Below are 15,344 nucleotides of genomic sequence, written 5' to 3'. Positions count from 1 at the left end.
GAACAGGAAAGAAAGAGTACGGGTGGAAGGAGGGATTCTTCAAGATGAAGATGGCTGAGGTAATGAACTCAGGTTATTTATAGTGAGTTAGGAATTATCTGATTGGTGAATCACGCATTAGCTAATGCGGGACCAGCTGTGGTCAATCATAAGCACGCGCTCCTCTCGAAATTAGTTTGTAAATTAACAATAAAAAAAAAGAAATTTTTCATTTTGATAAAACAACAAACTAAAAGTCAATGACATTTCATAACTTGGACAAAAAAAAAATATTTAAAACTCACCTTAAAACTTTTAATGTCTGGAGAAGACCTTTTAAAACTCCATGATTTTTCAGAAATACAATGAGACTGGGAACCATGAAATATGGTATAACCCAAATGTTTACATCTAGGGGAGTTGTAAAATGAGCCTATTTCCAAGTTGAGTGCTCTTTTAAAATTAGGAATAAAATCAAAATGTACAATGTTTAAACTGCTAGCTCACATTGCTATTCTTTAAGAGGATAATTAATCCACTGAAAAATGTTTGCTTTGGTAATCTTTAATCAAAATCGGACCATATTTGCTTCTGAGATTGCAGCGACAATCCTTCCATGTTAATGTCAGTTTGATGGCCTATATTATCGACAATATTATTTACCAAACTCCTCATACCCATGGGCATAAATGTCCTTTAACACTAGGGGGGGACAATAAATTTAAAAAAATTCTCATGAGCAATTTTTGAAGGGGACACAAATAATAGTTAAGTTGTACATATATAAATGTACTTAGAAGTGTCCATGTTAATTAAAACACTTAAGGACAGAATTGAAATTGATTGCACAAAAAATACAGTGGGGTCAGTTCAGATGTAGTACAGTGCTCATTTAGTAAACGCACAGCTGAACAATACGCTAATTGTAGCCGTTAATGTTAAGTTAACATTATCCCAAGTCATCACAAATAAAACAATGCATGGGAAATGGTATGTCAGTTGCAGTGCACTAAGCAACAAGCTATTTAAACACTCATTCATTCATTTTCTTTTCGGCTTAGTCATTAATCAGGGGTCGCCAGACCGGAATAAACCACCAACTTGCCATTTTAAACAAGCTAACCTTAACTAGACAAGTAATTTTTCAATCGTAAGTATAGCAGATTCATGGAAAATTACATCGGTAATCAGCATTTTTGCCACAATTAATTTATGAGTCTGCATCGACTACATTGAAGAGAATCGCTTTATTTAAAGTGAATAAAATACCCTACTTACTGGAGTTTAACTGCCAAACCACTGTGAGAAAAGAAAGGGGGAACTCAACTGTTTCTAAATGCATGTGTTGCCTTTATTTATTTTTTCTACTTACTTTTTCCCCTCCGTCCCCCCTGGAATTTGCGCCCATGCTCATACCGTTAATTTGCTAGAAGGGAATGATGCGCAAAGAGAAAGCCCATGCGCCCTACTCAATATTTAGTTTTAGTTGGAAGAACATCAACATACTGAAATAAAAGTCTCTAAAATAAAATAAAACCAACTTCCGGTTCATGCAGCCTTTAAGTATGTCTGGAATGAAAATATCTACGCAAGATGTTCACAAATGGGTGTTAATGTAACAGACTTGGGCACCTGGCAGAGTGAAGCGGAGGACAGCCCACAGGCCAGTCTTGCCTAGTGTGGTTCTGGATGAAGTTCACCATCAACTGCCTGACTGTCTGAAGCTCTCTGTCAGCTCCTATCAGTACACAAAATGAGAAAAACAAGTCAGTTACACACCAAAACAACAATAATAGCAGAAGTCAACTTCACTTCTAATCAGAGAAATCAGAAATGATTAAACCTACCTTGATATGTCTTTCCAAAGTCATTTGTGGTGTCATGTGCCTTGAAATACTAAAACAAGAAAAGAGGAGAGAACAAAATGAATCTCTACAACAACGTGCCTATGTAGGTCAGTTTTACTCAAGCATAACCTTTCATGCTTCTGGCAACTAAATAATGTAATATTGCTTTTTTGTTGCAATATATTGTATTGCAATGCAATGTATTGTTACAGACACTGGTTTCAGATTTACCTGACCTTGATTAGACAGAGATAAGAGGCACAATAGATATAAAGGAGTACAACAAAATGATATAGGAGACAGGGGTCACAGAATTATACAAATGCACAGAATCTGACTTGACATTCGAAAATGTTTACGAAATTTTCAATGCATGAATTTAAAGATGCAACATTTCCAAACAGTTATGCCGTTTCACATAGTATGTCGAAGCACACAGATAGCAAGATGATGATCTTAGGTCTTGGCGATAAAATCGGTATCGGTATTTATTGACCGAACACCATTGTCAATATCGATTTAAAAAAAAATAAAGTTTGATATGAAGTTTTGGTATGATAGCTAAAGATTTATTAAAATGTGGCTGCTGAACGCATGTCATGGAAAGAATGCCAATAAGCTTAGGGTGTACGTTTGTCAATTCCAATGGAGGCACACGACTTGCACGACACGCACATGGGAGCGTGTGACATGCACAAATTTTTCCGGAGATTGTAAATAAAAAAGGATGTTAAAATGTTGCCAGAGTGGCTTTTTGGTTTCTTTTCTCGTCCATCCCAGCCACAAGCACCTCATCTGAAAGATGTTTTTAGCATAGGGGTGAAATAGTCATTCAACTTCACAATTTGTAATGTTGCAGTATGTATCTGAATAATGATGGCTGGTTCATTTACTTGAAAGCTCAGATTTGATTATCATAATTTGTTTTGTTTACAGAATTTGAGGTTTACTGTATCATTATTGACACCTTACATATATTGATCTACCTTTACCATTGCACACACTTTCTAACATTTATTTGTCAAGTATAGGAGTCTCTTTAACACTTATTTTATTATAAAGAGATCAGATATTTTGTTTAAATATTTTAGATTTTGACTAATAAAACTATTTACCTCGGTAGTGTTGGTAAGTTTAAATTAAGTGGTTGAATAAAAAAAATCCTAATATTTCTAAATGTATTATTAAAAGTATTCAATAATTAATTCATTCATTCATTTTCTTTTCGGCTTAGTCCCTTTATTAATCTGGGGTTGCCACAGCGGAATAAACCGCCAACTTATCCAGCATTTGTTTTATGCAGCGGATGTGATGCAACCCATCACAGGGAAACACATACACACTTATTCACACACACATACACTACGGACAATTTACCCTACCCAATTCACCTGTACCGCATGTCTTTGGACTGTGGGGGAAATCGGAGCACCCCGATGGAAACCCACGCGAACGCAGGGAGAACATGCAAACTCCACACAGAAACACCAACTGACCCAGCCGAGGGTCGAATGAGCGACCTTCTTGCTGTGAGGCGACAGCACTACCTACTGCGCCACTGCATCAATCATCAATATCAAATGATATGAAACATGATATCGTGATATTTTTTTCTCAATATCACCCAGCCCTTGATGATCTCATATCAAAACTGAAGAAAATACAAATACATAATTGTTATCCAAATAAGTGGGGCTGGGCAAAACCAATCAATCAATCAATCAATCAATCAGTCAGTCAGTCAGTAAGTCTGTCTATCTATCCATCTCTTGTTTAATAGAGTAGATTACATGTGACATGATACATCTATGAAAGGTGTTGGCCTTGGGCCTGGGTGTTAGGGATTCTGGTTGAAACTTGAAAAAAGCACAATTAAAACAGTTTATTTTAAAATAAATAATACATTGTTTAACAAAATAAAAAGTAAGAAGAATACAAATATAATAAATAAACAAGTATAAATATATATATATATATATACAGTGGTGTGACAAAATAATAACTGATTTCTTATTTCTTTGCATGTTTGTCACACTTTAATGTTTCTGATCATCAGACAAAATCACATATTAGTCAAAGATAACACAAGTAAACACATCATGCAGCTTTAAAATAAAGGTGCATATCATTATTAAGGGAAAACTACATCCAAACCTACATTACTGTGTGAAAAGGTGTTTGAGAGCATGCTCAGTGTGATGTATCAAAGCGCAATCAAGTTTAGATTTTGCATAATAGAATACACTTATGGAACATCACACAGACATGACTGCTGTTATCATCGCTGATAATCAGCATAATTGCAAATGTGAAATTAACAGCAATAAACAAGTTTATATTTATATATGATGTTGCCTATTTTGGTTCCACAGAAAAATCCTAATCAATCATTCTGAATGAACACAGAAGCAAAATGATTGAAGCATCAATGATTCAGTGATCTATTCATAAAGACGGGCACTCATTTAAAATGAATTATATATATATATATATATATATATATATATATATATATATATATATATATATATATATATATATATATATATATATATATATATATATATATATATAATTCTGACTTCAACTGTATATGACAAATCAATCAATGTATGAATAATTAAGATATGGATTTTTAGCCACACATTAGAGGTTTTGGTTTTATATTTAAAGCATTATATAACTGAAAAAGACTCTTTATTGTGCTGCAATATAGAATGACGTACCCTGAAGGTGGGATAGAAGTGGATCCCGAACTCCTTACAGATGTCGAAGTTCTTCTCATGAGCACAATCCACAACTCCAATGCGAATGGCCTGCGCCCAGTCTGTGAGGGACCAGAAAAGTTCAAATTAGTTTTTAATTACTTTGTCTGAAAGTTACTTAATCTTAGGTCATTTAATTACTTAATTCAATACTAAAAATCCAAATAAATCTCAATGCACAGACAACAGAAATCAAACTTTAAATTCCTTAAACTTGAGGCACTGTACCTTTTAGTTTTGTATAAAAATCTAATGCTTAAAACTTAAATAATACTTATCAAAATACAAAATGTTTCAAATTTATTTTATATATATATCATAAATTGACAGGAATTTCTAAAATATTTCATTGGCAAAAATAACTTATGTAAATATCTAAACAAACAAATAAACAAACAAACAAACAAATAAACAAATAAATAAATAAAATAGAAATAAAATTCAATTTGTGTTTTCAGTGTCAATTTTCTTTTCTTAAGCACGTCTTGATAAACTCCACTACCTGACAAAAGTCTTGTCACCTATCCAAGTTTTAGGAACAGCAAATTATAACTTGACTTCTAGTCGATCATTTGGTATCAGAAGTGGTTTATATGAAAGGCAAAGGCCTCTAGATTACGCTTATTTTACCAAAATGAAATATGATCATGCCTTGATTTATAATTATTTCATTAGGACAGTAAGGTCTGACATTGCTTAGACAAAAGTCTTGTCACTAAACAGAAAAAATGTACAGTATAGAATATAAAATCATGGTGCAGTGGAAAAATAAGTAATAAAGTTATCTGGAATGTCAAAGAAAACATCTTGCAGGACTCCCAGAGTTCATCAAGATTCTTTGGATTTATCTTCAATGCCTCTTCCATCTTACCCCAGACATGCTCAATAATGTTCATTTCTGGGGACTGGGCTGGCCAATCCTGGAGCACCTTGACATTCTCTCCTTTCAGGAACTTTGAAGTGGAGGCTGAAGTATGAGAAGGAACGCTATCCTGCTGAAGAATCTGCCTTCTCCTGTGATTTATAATGTAATGGGCAGCACAAATGTCTTGATACCTCAGGCTGTTGATATTGCCATCCACTGTGCAGATCTCTCACACACCCCCATACTGAATGTAACCCTAAATCATGACTTTTCTTTGACCAAATTTGACTGATTTCTGTGCGAATCTTGGGTCCATGCGGGTTCCAATAGGTCTTCTGCTGTATTTGTGATGATTGGGATGCAGTTCAACAAAATCTACCTTCTGCAACTTTTCCAAATGATCATTTAGAAATCAAGTTATTATTTGCTGCTCTTACAACTGTGATCGACGACAAAACTTTTGTCAGGTAGTGTAAATAAATGTTCTTCTTTCGAATTATTCTGCATAATATCGTTCTGCCTCTCTGAACTGATTTATATAGAACTGTTCAATACATGTTCAGTATTTAGGGCAAATATATTATACCTGTGATTAAATTACCTACAAATGAAAATTAACCCCTTACTTTACTTTTCAGCAAAAAAGTTATTTAATTACAGTAACTAGATGATGGTGATGATGTATTTTTATTTAATGGCATGTCAGCAACAGGTTATTTCCATGGTAAAAACATTGCATTAATCAATATACAATTAAAAACATCAAACAAATGAATACATAAATTGGATAAGATTTATAACATTAATGCATGATAAACTTTAACTGAATATCTCCTTAAGTGAGCTCATTTCATAAAAAAGCCTTCTGCAGTCATTAAAAGCAGGACAGTCCAGTAGAATGTGTTTTACAGACAAGGGAATTGTGTAGAACAAACACTGAGCGGCGTTTTAAGCACCTTTAAGCAAAAAAAAAAGTTATTGTATGTCCAAAATGACATCTGGTAAAAACCACTTGATCAAATCTAGTCTTAAAATGTATTATAATTGTATTTCATACTAGGGCTGGGAGGATAAAACAGTATTGGTGATTACTGACCGAACACTATTGTCGATAACAATAAAAAAAAAGTTTAGTATGAAGGACAATAGTTTTATTAAAATGTGTCTGCTGAGCGCGCAGCTTGAAATGAATACTAATAAGCTTAGGGTTATTTCCACTTGAGACACATGGCTTGCATGTGCAAATAGGGAGCGACGCGAACATAATGATTCTTGCAAGTAGAACTTACCAATCTGCTTCACACTTTGTATGAAATATACACGTTTTAAGTAATAACAGTAGACTAACACTGGATTAACTGTCTTCAAAAATAAAAACTTGTATCAGAACCACCGCAATAATTTGACCATTTGTCATCCGCTGAGAAAACAGTTTATGGTCACCTAGTTACAAGAGACGCCAGGGGAGCACAAGTGCAGAGCGCATCGAAAATGGTGAAGGAAACCACACGCTCACACTTTTCACACGCGAACATGAGTGCTGTGACAAGCAGCAGTGAGCATATTGTAAATAAAAAAGGATGTAAGGATGTCGCCAGAGTGGCTTTTTGGTTTCTTTTCTTGTGCATCCGAGCCACCAGCACCCAATCTGAAAGAGTTTTTAATATAGGGATATTATAGTCATCCAACTTCACAATTTGTAACGTTGCAATATGCATTTAAATAATGACGATTAGTTCCTTTACTTGAAAGCTCAGATTTGATTATCATAATTTGTTTTGATTACAAAGTTTGAGGTTTCCTGTATCATTATTGACACCTTACAGATATTGATCTACCTTAAAGTTTGCTTTGATTGTTCAGCATTTACACTTTACCACTGCACACACTTTATAACATTTTATCGATCAAGTTTAACAGTCTCTTTAACACTTATGTTTATTTTATTATGACATGAGTGGAGATATATTTTTTATTTGTTTTAGACTATTAAAACTATTTGCCTCAGTAATGTTTGCAAATTAAAATAAAGTGGTTAAATAAATAAAAAACCCTAATATTTCTTAATAGATTGTAATAAAATATTCAATAATTATCGGTATCATTATATCATGATTTTTTTTTGCTGTATCGCCCAGCCCTATTTCATACAATATGTTATTTTTCCATGCATCCAAAAACATTGATGAAATGTCTCATCTCTGAAGGAGGAAGTTCATTACAGTAACTACTAACTACTCTGTAACTAATTACATCCAACACTAACCCTGTCACATTTTTGTTCTGCAATATATTGTCACAGAAACTGTTGCAATAAGCAATATTGCTGTCATCTTGAGATCCTTTTATGCCCCTGATTATAAAATAATTATATATCAGCATAATAATGTAAACATCATAAGCATTATCATTTATAAGGTTATTTAGATTCTATAATTTGACGTTAAAAAGGTAAATGTCCAATTTTAAACTTTGACACCGGTGAGGTAGAATGTAAATGTCATTGTAAAATGGCTTTAATGTTCTATGCGAAAGTGTAAATATATATTACAATGCTAAAAAATGACTAATTATGACTAATGACTAATTATGAGGACTAATTATTGTGACAGGCCTATCCAACACTGATGAGGTCAGGAAATCTGTATATTATAATTATTTTTGAAGCATAATGTGACACTGAAGATTTATGCAAATAAATATAAATATTTATTTTAAAGAGCCCATATTATACATGAAATAGGGTCATACTGTATGTAGGTTGTAAGGGTCTCCAACAACAGTCTAATATGCATGCAAGGTCAAAAAACACTTTTATGGTCTTATAATCTGCATTTATTTTACCTAATTATCCCAGCGACTCCCATATGAATCGTTCAGCGATTCATTTGTTCCCAACCCCCTCCTCAGCGCGAAGCTAATCTGCGCTGATTGGACCAATGACAGCCTGCTGCGATTGGTCGACAGTGACAGGCTTCAGTGCGAGACAGAGTGAAATGCCCAGCTGCTAATCAACAATATAAAAGTAGTCACAGTGCACACGCGCTTCATAATGTAAGTGTCAAACACACACACCCCTCCTCAGAAGAACTGGGGAGATCGACGCGAGTCTCCTAGCCCCTAGCCGTCACACACTCTACCTGCTCTTTTTCTCTCTCTCTCACAGAAAGTGGGTGGGACAATTATTATTTGAACAATGGCAAAATTAATAAAGACATGAAGCTCAAAATGAGCTCAAAACCTGCCTGAAAATAGCATTAACACTAGGGCCTTATATGCTATGTATTGACTTGAAGAGCCCAGTAATACTTCTTCATTTGCGTAGTATAACGCATGCTGACATCCACACTAAACGTCTTATCAGTACTGACACACAGAACGGCTGCCAGACAGCCTAAGTGGACAGGTAAAAAAAAAAAAGAAAGTCTGGCAGGAAGCCTAAAATCATTTGATGCATCGCATGCTTTTGAGCTCTGACATCAGACACGTAGATATTAAGTCTCTGGCATAAAACTTTGTGAGACGAAATACAGTCTTACAGCCTCAAAGCACGATTTCATACATTTTATATGGGGTTTGAGAAGCCAGGTGGTTTGTTTTTAATGCAAACTCGTAAAAACTGCGAGCAGCTGTAAAACCTGTGTCAGATAGATGAAGCAGATGGGGTGTGAAGATGAAGGCAGCTGATGTAAAAATGTTTCGTTTTGGAGAGGGGGGACAGGCAGGGGAGGTGCTTTAACCCTCTATTCTTCACCTGAGGGTGGGACTGTGGGTTTTGGGATGTGTGAGGGAACGCACAGCGGGGTCGCGGCCTCACAATAGGGCCATCTGACCCTCATTGTGAAGGTAACAGCTGGTAGGCGGCCACTCGCGAGCCACCCAGCCGACAGCTTGTGCCAACAAAGGCAGACTGAAAGCATTCAACAGAGGACTTGTTCTCGCAGCGTTAGTCAACCAAAGGCCACAATCATCCCTTCCTTTTTCTCAGTGCACTGGGGAGGAAAAGAAAGCATGGCATTCCACAACATACATACCCTATGATATGATAATGACGCATACATTTGGGAGCCAGCTGAACTGTAAAAAGATATTTGTTTCTTTAAAGGCATGGGACAATAACAAGTTTACCGCAATTTGGAAAATAAATAAATAAATAAATGTTTAGTACCCTTTTCCCAAAGTTTGTCAATAGGTACCAAACTGACTCTTTTTAAACTCTTTAAACATTACATTTTATAAATTATAAATTAATAATTAAATAGGAGATTATTTAAAATAAACTAAAATAATATCATAAGTCAGCATATTTATAAGGATAGTTCACCCAAAATATTACATTAAATAAAAAAAAACATTATTGTTAAAAACAATTATATTAATTATAAAAAAAATGTTACTTAAACCTGTTGCCTTAAAGGCAACAAGGTGACATTAATTAAAGGAGTAATAAAACATGTTGGAAATGTCAAGTTGACTTAATTTTTTTCATTTCAAACATAGTTCATTTACTTAATAATTTTAAGGCAATGGGTTTTTCCATATATTTTTTTTAAGTAAAGCCAAGTTATTGCTTTAAAAGCAACTTGGTTTATTTACTTTTCTAAGTTAAGTCAACTAATCGCTTTTCATTGCGTGTATAAGTGAAAATAAACAAAAATAAATAAATCAATAAATCAATTAATAAAAGATTGTTTGCTACCATTCTGCCAAGTTGGTCAACGGGCACTAAACCCCAGTCTTTACAAGCTTAAAAAATATAAATCAATAACAAATTAAATAGATAATTTATTTCATAAATGTTTATTTCATAACATCATAAGTCAAAATATTTTAAGGGATAGTTCATAACACAAGGTTTACATGAATTAAAAATAAGATAAAAAATAATAATATACATAAAATTTATTTTATAAATAAATTTTTTATCATTTAAAAACATTATTATGGCAAGTCATTAGAAAAAAACTCTGGAGTGTTACTGTGGGTTATTACTAAACTATTACAGCTTTTATGACTTAAAAACAACACTAAAAAAATGATTTAAAGATGATTCCTTAGATTTAGCACATTTTTACCATTAAGTGGTTGTAAACTATTTACTTGGGCTAAATTTAAACAAACAAATTAAGTTGAATTTATTTGTTTAACTTCAACACACTAATTGTTTGCAACAAATAAAATATTTTTTTTCAGTGAATTGTGTTGAATCCAATGAAGTTATGATAAATGGTTTTTCGCCTAATATGAAGTTAAAATGGAGAGAATATTAATCTGTAAAATATCCATTCGATTTTCGTATTTAAGCTTACCTTAAGAATATGTATAAAAATAAATTAAAACTCCACTGTAAAAAAAAATGGATTTGTGTTATATATCTATATATATATATATATATATATATATATATATATATATATATATATATATATATATATATATATATATATATATATATATATATATATATATATATATATATATATATATATAAAACAGGGGTGTAATGGATCACAGTTGATCCGTGATTCAAACAGATTACAACCTACAGTTCAGAAAACAAGTCACCTGCGGATTAATACTTTTTTTTTGTTCACTTGTAGATTAATCATTAATTTGCAACGGCCACAGAAAGAGCGCCTCTCGCTTCATTCAAATCACATGTATGAAAGCATTTAAGCTTTCTAATAAAATATAAAGAAGACGGAAGAAGGTCAGTTATTCGAGATGTGGTGGGTTTCTTTAGTTATTAATCTGTCACTACTTGTTTATTAATGCATTCAAAGTAAGCTGCATGATTAACCATTAAAAGATCAGGATCTCAACACCCACGCAACAAATGATAAATGATGGTGATTTGCATATGTTTATTAATCCTTCAAATCCCTGCATTCAAAAATCAAGAAAGAGATTCAGTCAAACAGTCAACTAACACAAAAATACTGGGATAACTGTTTATAGTTCAAATAAAACCACTGATGTTTATGTTAAAGATTAAAATCACCGTCATGTGCATTTAACTTGACGCTCAAAAATGAATGTTGTAGGCAGCAATTACATTATTTAACCAATAGGTGATGACAATTAGCCATCAAAAATTATATGAATAATTCTTCGAAAATGATCATGTAGAATTGAAACATAAACTTTCATAAATAACTGAATTAATTGAAAATGAGACTAAAAATAAAGGTGTACAAATTATAATGTTAGATTTATAAATTTAGTGTTATCAGCAACAGTAGTAGTAACAGGCAATTTCTCACAGTACTGAATATTTTACCATTTATTTTTATGCATTTCTTCATTCGATTTTTTATAAAATTACATGTCTCTAAGTTCTGTTTGTTAAAACCAAAAGTTCTTGCAGTACTGTTTTTGTAATAAATGGAATGTAAATTACATTTTTTCCCTCCCCTATTTGGCTGAAAAAAAAAAAAAAAAAAAAAACGATAATGTAACACCACTAATATATAACCAAAGCACTGCCACAGATTACCACCACGGTAGGTTTTTGAAATGGGTCATAAATCAGCTAACAATAATGTGAAAGATTGCAGAAGCGGTCACATTGATGGTTAAAAAACTGACCGTACCTAATTTCACGACTCCACTTTTAACATGATTGCGACAAGGTGTTAAACGCACTTGCCCTCGTTTAGATTAAATGTGTCAATCAACAGTGACCTTTTCCTTGCCGTCATCCTTCACTGCACCCTACACAAGTATAGCTTCCTCCACAATAGCGCTGATAATCACAACAGACACGTAGCACTGCTGTCTAAGCATTTTTATTCGCAATTAGACATGTCATGTAACTCTGAGAAGGTCTGAAGTGAGAGGGACTGTTAATCCCATTATTTATTCAAAGTGGCTTTGGGAGCAACAGCCTGAACCAGAGGTGTGCTTTTCCAATCCATCCAGAGTTGCTTAAAGAGAGCTCCTAAATTGAGGAACAAGAGGAAATCTTTGGGTCTGTGAGGTCTAAACTTAAAATCAACATCATCAGCACATACAGTATGCTTGGAATATGCTGAGCTCCTGTTTTCTGATCATGGAAAACAGCAGGAAAAAACACACTATGCTATTTGTGTATCAGGCTGACATTTTATGGTTATTAAGGGATAGTTCACCAAAAATTACCTCATCATTTATTTTCTCTCATGTAGTTTTAAACCTTTATGAGTTTCTTTCTTGTGTTGAGCTCAGAAGGAGATACTTTGAAGAATGCTTGATGCTGGGGCCAATTGGGAAAAAAATTACTATGGAAGTCAATGGGTTACAGTAGTTTTTCAAATTATATTATTTTGCGTTCAATGGAAGAAAAGGAACTCAAATCAGTTTTGAACAAGTAAAGAGTGAGTAAATAATAACAGAATTTAAGTTTTTGGGTGAGCTACTTCTTTAAAGTCAACCCAGGCTCATTCCTAAAACGTGGTCCAGAGGACGTTTCTGGAGACCGCGAAATACGTCCCGGGAGGTACGTATTTTTGCAGTTATTGGTTTTTGTGAATCCGCGAGAGGCCGCTGTGTGCGCCTTTTTGGCTTCTCGGACGTCTCCCACTAGTGCCGTTCGCACCCGCGCTGTGAACCCGGTCGTCGTCGTCGTGGTCAGCTTCTCTCTGCGTCTTGAGTCCGCTGACGCACAGGACAAGCTAACCAGACAAACTGGTTGCGGTGGGAAAGCCCTCCACACGAAGGTAAGTGGTCAGCCGGCGAGCGCTAAAAGGAACGGCGTCATACCGCCCCGCAGCGTTCGCTTAAAAAACGAAATGCAGCCATACGTACCTCCGGCTACATAATTCGCAGTCTCCAGAAACGTCCTCGGGACTACGTTTTCGGAATGAGCCTGGATTGTTTAAAGTCCATGTGAACCGGAATTTGCTGAGACATCCAAATGAAATGGAATATTGAGTAGGGGGCGGGGCTTTCTTTTTGCGCATCATTCCCTCATAGCAAACTAATGGTAAGAGGGGCGTGGTTAAGAATGTTGCGGCTGAAGCTGTCAAACTCACAGAGATAGACTGGCCACTCCAAATGCAGAAGCAAATGGTCAGACGTTGAAGATTACTAAAACAAACTTTTTTCCCAGTAGATTAGCTTAATTGTTCACCTAATGAATAACAATCTAGCAAAAAACACGGTACATTTTGATTTTACACAGACTTTCAAGTCCATAAGCTTAAGTAAATGTTTCTATAATTTAACAACATGTTCTCATGTTCTTGTTTCTATGATGTTGGTTAATATGAATACTTTATTTTAAAAGGTCTTCAATTCATCTTAAAAATCTTGTGTTTTATTGTTTAATTAAATAATCTGATCTATTTAATAATTATTATCAATTATTATCATCAATCATAAAAAAGCAATATTTAATAAATACACCATGCACTTACAGTCAACAATCCCTGTAGTATTTATTATTTAAAATTATATTATTTTATATTTCAATTCTTCTGACAGAATGAAATATTTTGTCTAAAGACAAAGTTCATAATTTTTATTATTCTCTAAGATTCACTATTCACTGCTGTGACACATCATTGGGTCAGTATTACAGTAAGCCAATTTTGAGACATTTCAGACTGATTCATGAATAAATCACTCCTGCTTTCATGATCTTCTTGAATAATGTCTTAATGATGACTTTTGACTAAATGATCAGTCACACAAATCCATCATATGAATCTAGTAATATTGACTTTTTTCAGTTATCAAGTTTTAAAAGCTTGAAAGCCCACACTGTGAAAAGAAATACTGACAAATTTACAGCAACCTACTGGCAATTTTGGTTGCAAGACTGTAAATTCACTATCACACTGTAAATAAACAATTACAATTGTGCTGTATTTTTACATTTCACTGGAATTATTAATTTACAGAGAGCTTGTAAATTTACAGTCTTACTGGCAACCAAAATTGCCAGTGAAGTTATTGTAAATTTACAATTATATTTTAACAGTGTAGTCATCGCTTTGACCAGGATATTTAAATTCTGAGTGATTTATTTCTTTAAACTCATCATAAAAATAAATAGATCATTAAAAAACATTGCAAATGATTTATATTATATTATATTATATTATATTATATTATATTATATTATATTATATTATATTATATTATATTATATTATATTATATTATATTATATTATATGCTTGAATAAATATATAACCATATAAAAATATATCTAGGTTTCATGTTTGGGTAATTTTATTTTTGTAAAAATACATATGAACTCATGAGCAATTCCAGCGTTTTGAATGTGACATTTGCAGTAAAATCTTAAAACATAAATTCACATAGAAAGTATACGTTTACAATATATTGAAACATCTGTTTATATTTTCCAAAACAACTAAGCACAGAGTTATGGGATCAGAAAAATATCAATATGTAAACATTTTTTAGATTTTAAATGAGGGAAAAAACATGCGTTATGGATGTGACCAAAAATTCTGTGAGTTTACAACACACAACATATTTTGTAGAAATTCTGTGAATTAAACTGCACAACCCAAAGAAAATAATGCTAATCAACAGGATAAGAGTCGGCTCTCTAGAACAAAAATGATTGATTTTATTTTATTTGACATTTTTGCATTTATAAGGGAAAAGCTTCATTATGGATGTAACATCTCTCTGTTGTGGATGTGACAGATGTGGAATTGCCACGTGTGTGACTTTGGCAAATATAACTGTTTGAAAACATTACACGCCTAAAAAAAAAAATACACGCCTAAAAAGGATTTTGCTATTTTGGTGAAAGTTTACATTTTTTTTGATGACAAGGCTGACATTTGTATGGAATTGCTCTTATGCTATTGTTGAAAAATTGTCATTTTTATAATCCATTTAGCATTTCCCACAAATTTCAAATAATTTG

At 33.3% G+C, this 15,344-nt stretch overlaps 1 protein-coding gene across 1 annotated transcript in view; it reads right to left on the bottom strand.

The window, feature by feature from the left end:
• Positions 1–15,344, bottom strand: part of qsox2 (quiescin Q6 sulfhydryl oxidase 2) — a 41,147-nt gene that overhangs the window by 21,322 nt on the left and 4,481 nt on the right. The window contains exons 2-4 of the mRNA XM_056458695.1: positions 4,553–4,653; positions 1,827–1,875; positions 1,612–1,717 (exon numbers count right to left, since the gene is read on the bottom strand). Of these exons, the coding sequence (XP_056314670.1) occupies positions 1,612–1,717; positions 1,827–1,875; positions 4,553–4,653 (256 nt within the window). The remainder of the gene's footprint in view (positions 1–1,611; positions 1,718–1,826; positions 1,876–4,552; positions 4,654–15,344) is intronic.

This window comes from Danio aesculapii, chromosome 5 (assembly GCF_903798145.1).
Source record: "Danio aesculapii chromosome 5, fDanAes4.1, whole genome shotgun sequence".
Classification (NCBI taxonomy): Eukaryota; Metazoa; Chordata; class Actinopteri; order Cypriniformes; family Danionidae; genus Danio; species Danio aesculapii.
Note: the sequence above shows the minus strand (reverse complement) of the source record. Positions and strands in the feature narration are given on the sequence as shown.